The sequence below is a fragment of the Penaeus monodon genome, chromosome 24, assembly GCF_015228065.2.
Source record: "Penaeus monodon isolate SGIC_2016 chromosome 24, NSTDA_Pmon_1, whole genome shotgun sequence".
Lineage (NCBI taxonomy): Eukaryota > Metazoa > Arthropoda > Malacostraca > Decapoda > Penaeidae > Penaeus > Penaeus monodon.
In genome coordinates this window covers 9,751,754-9,752,218 of record NC_051409.1, presented here as the reverse complement: position 1 = coordinate 9,752,218, position 465 = coordinate 9,751,754, and the positions used below count along the sequence as shown (strand labels likewise).

The window sequence follows — 465 nt, the reverse complement described above, 5'->3', positions numbered from 1 at the left end:
ATGATTTCCATAGTCATTTTTTTTTCATTTCCTTTCGTGTATGGTTTTCCGTGTGACCCTCTTTTTGTTTAGCGCATTTCTGTATATTTTATGTCATTCTGTTTTCTCTATTTTTTCCCTTCTTTTACACTTTCCACCACTTTTTCCTTCGTTTTCTCCTCCTATATCCTTTTAACCAGTGACTAAACTAAAACGACAAAACGAAAAGAAAAGACAGTAACAGCTCCTCACTTTTTCCTTTAAAGAGGCAGAGACGATGCCCTTACCTGGCCTGACCTTACGCTCCATCGGGGGCATAATTGACCTGTTTTTCTTCCTCGGTCCGAGCCCTGAGCAGGTGGTGGCGCAATACACGAGCGTGATTGGTCGCCCGTTCCTGCCTCCCTATTGGTCACTTGGATTCCAACTTTGCAGGTAACTTATCATTTTTACGATCATTGTATCTTTGACTCGACAGACGCAGTA

General features: G+C 42.2%; 1 protein-coding gene across 1 annotated transcript in view; it reads left to right on the top strand.

The window, feature by feature from the left end:
• LOC119588548 (maltase-glucoamylase, intestinal-like) overlaps positions 1 to 465 on the top strand; it is a gene marked incomplete at both ends in the record, with an annotated part of 20,825 nt that overhangs the window by 16,895 nt on the left and 3,465 nt on the right. The window contains 1 exon segment of the mRNA XM_037937189.1: positions 246 to 414. Within this exon segment, the coding sequence (XP_037793117.1) occupies positions 246 to 414 (169 nt within the window).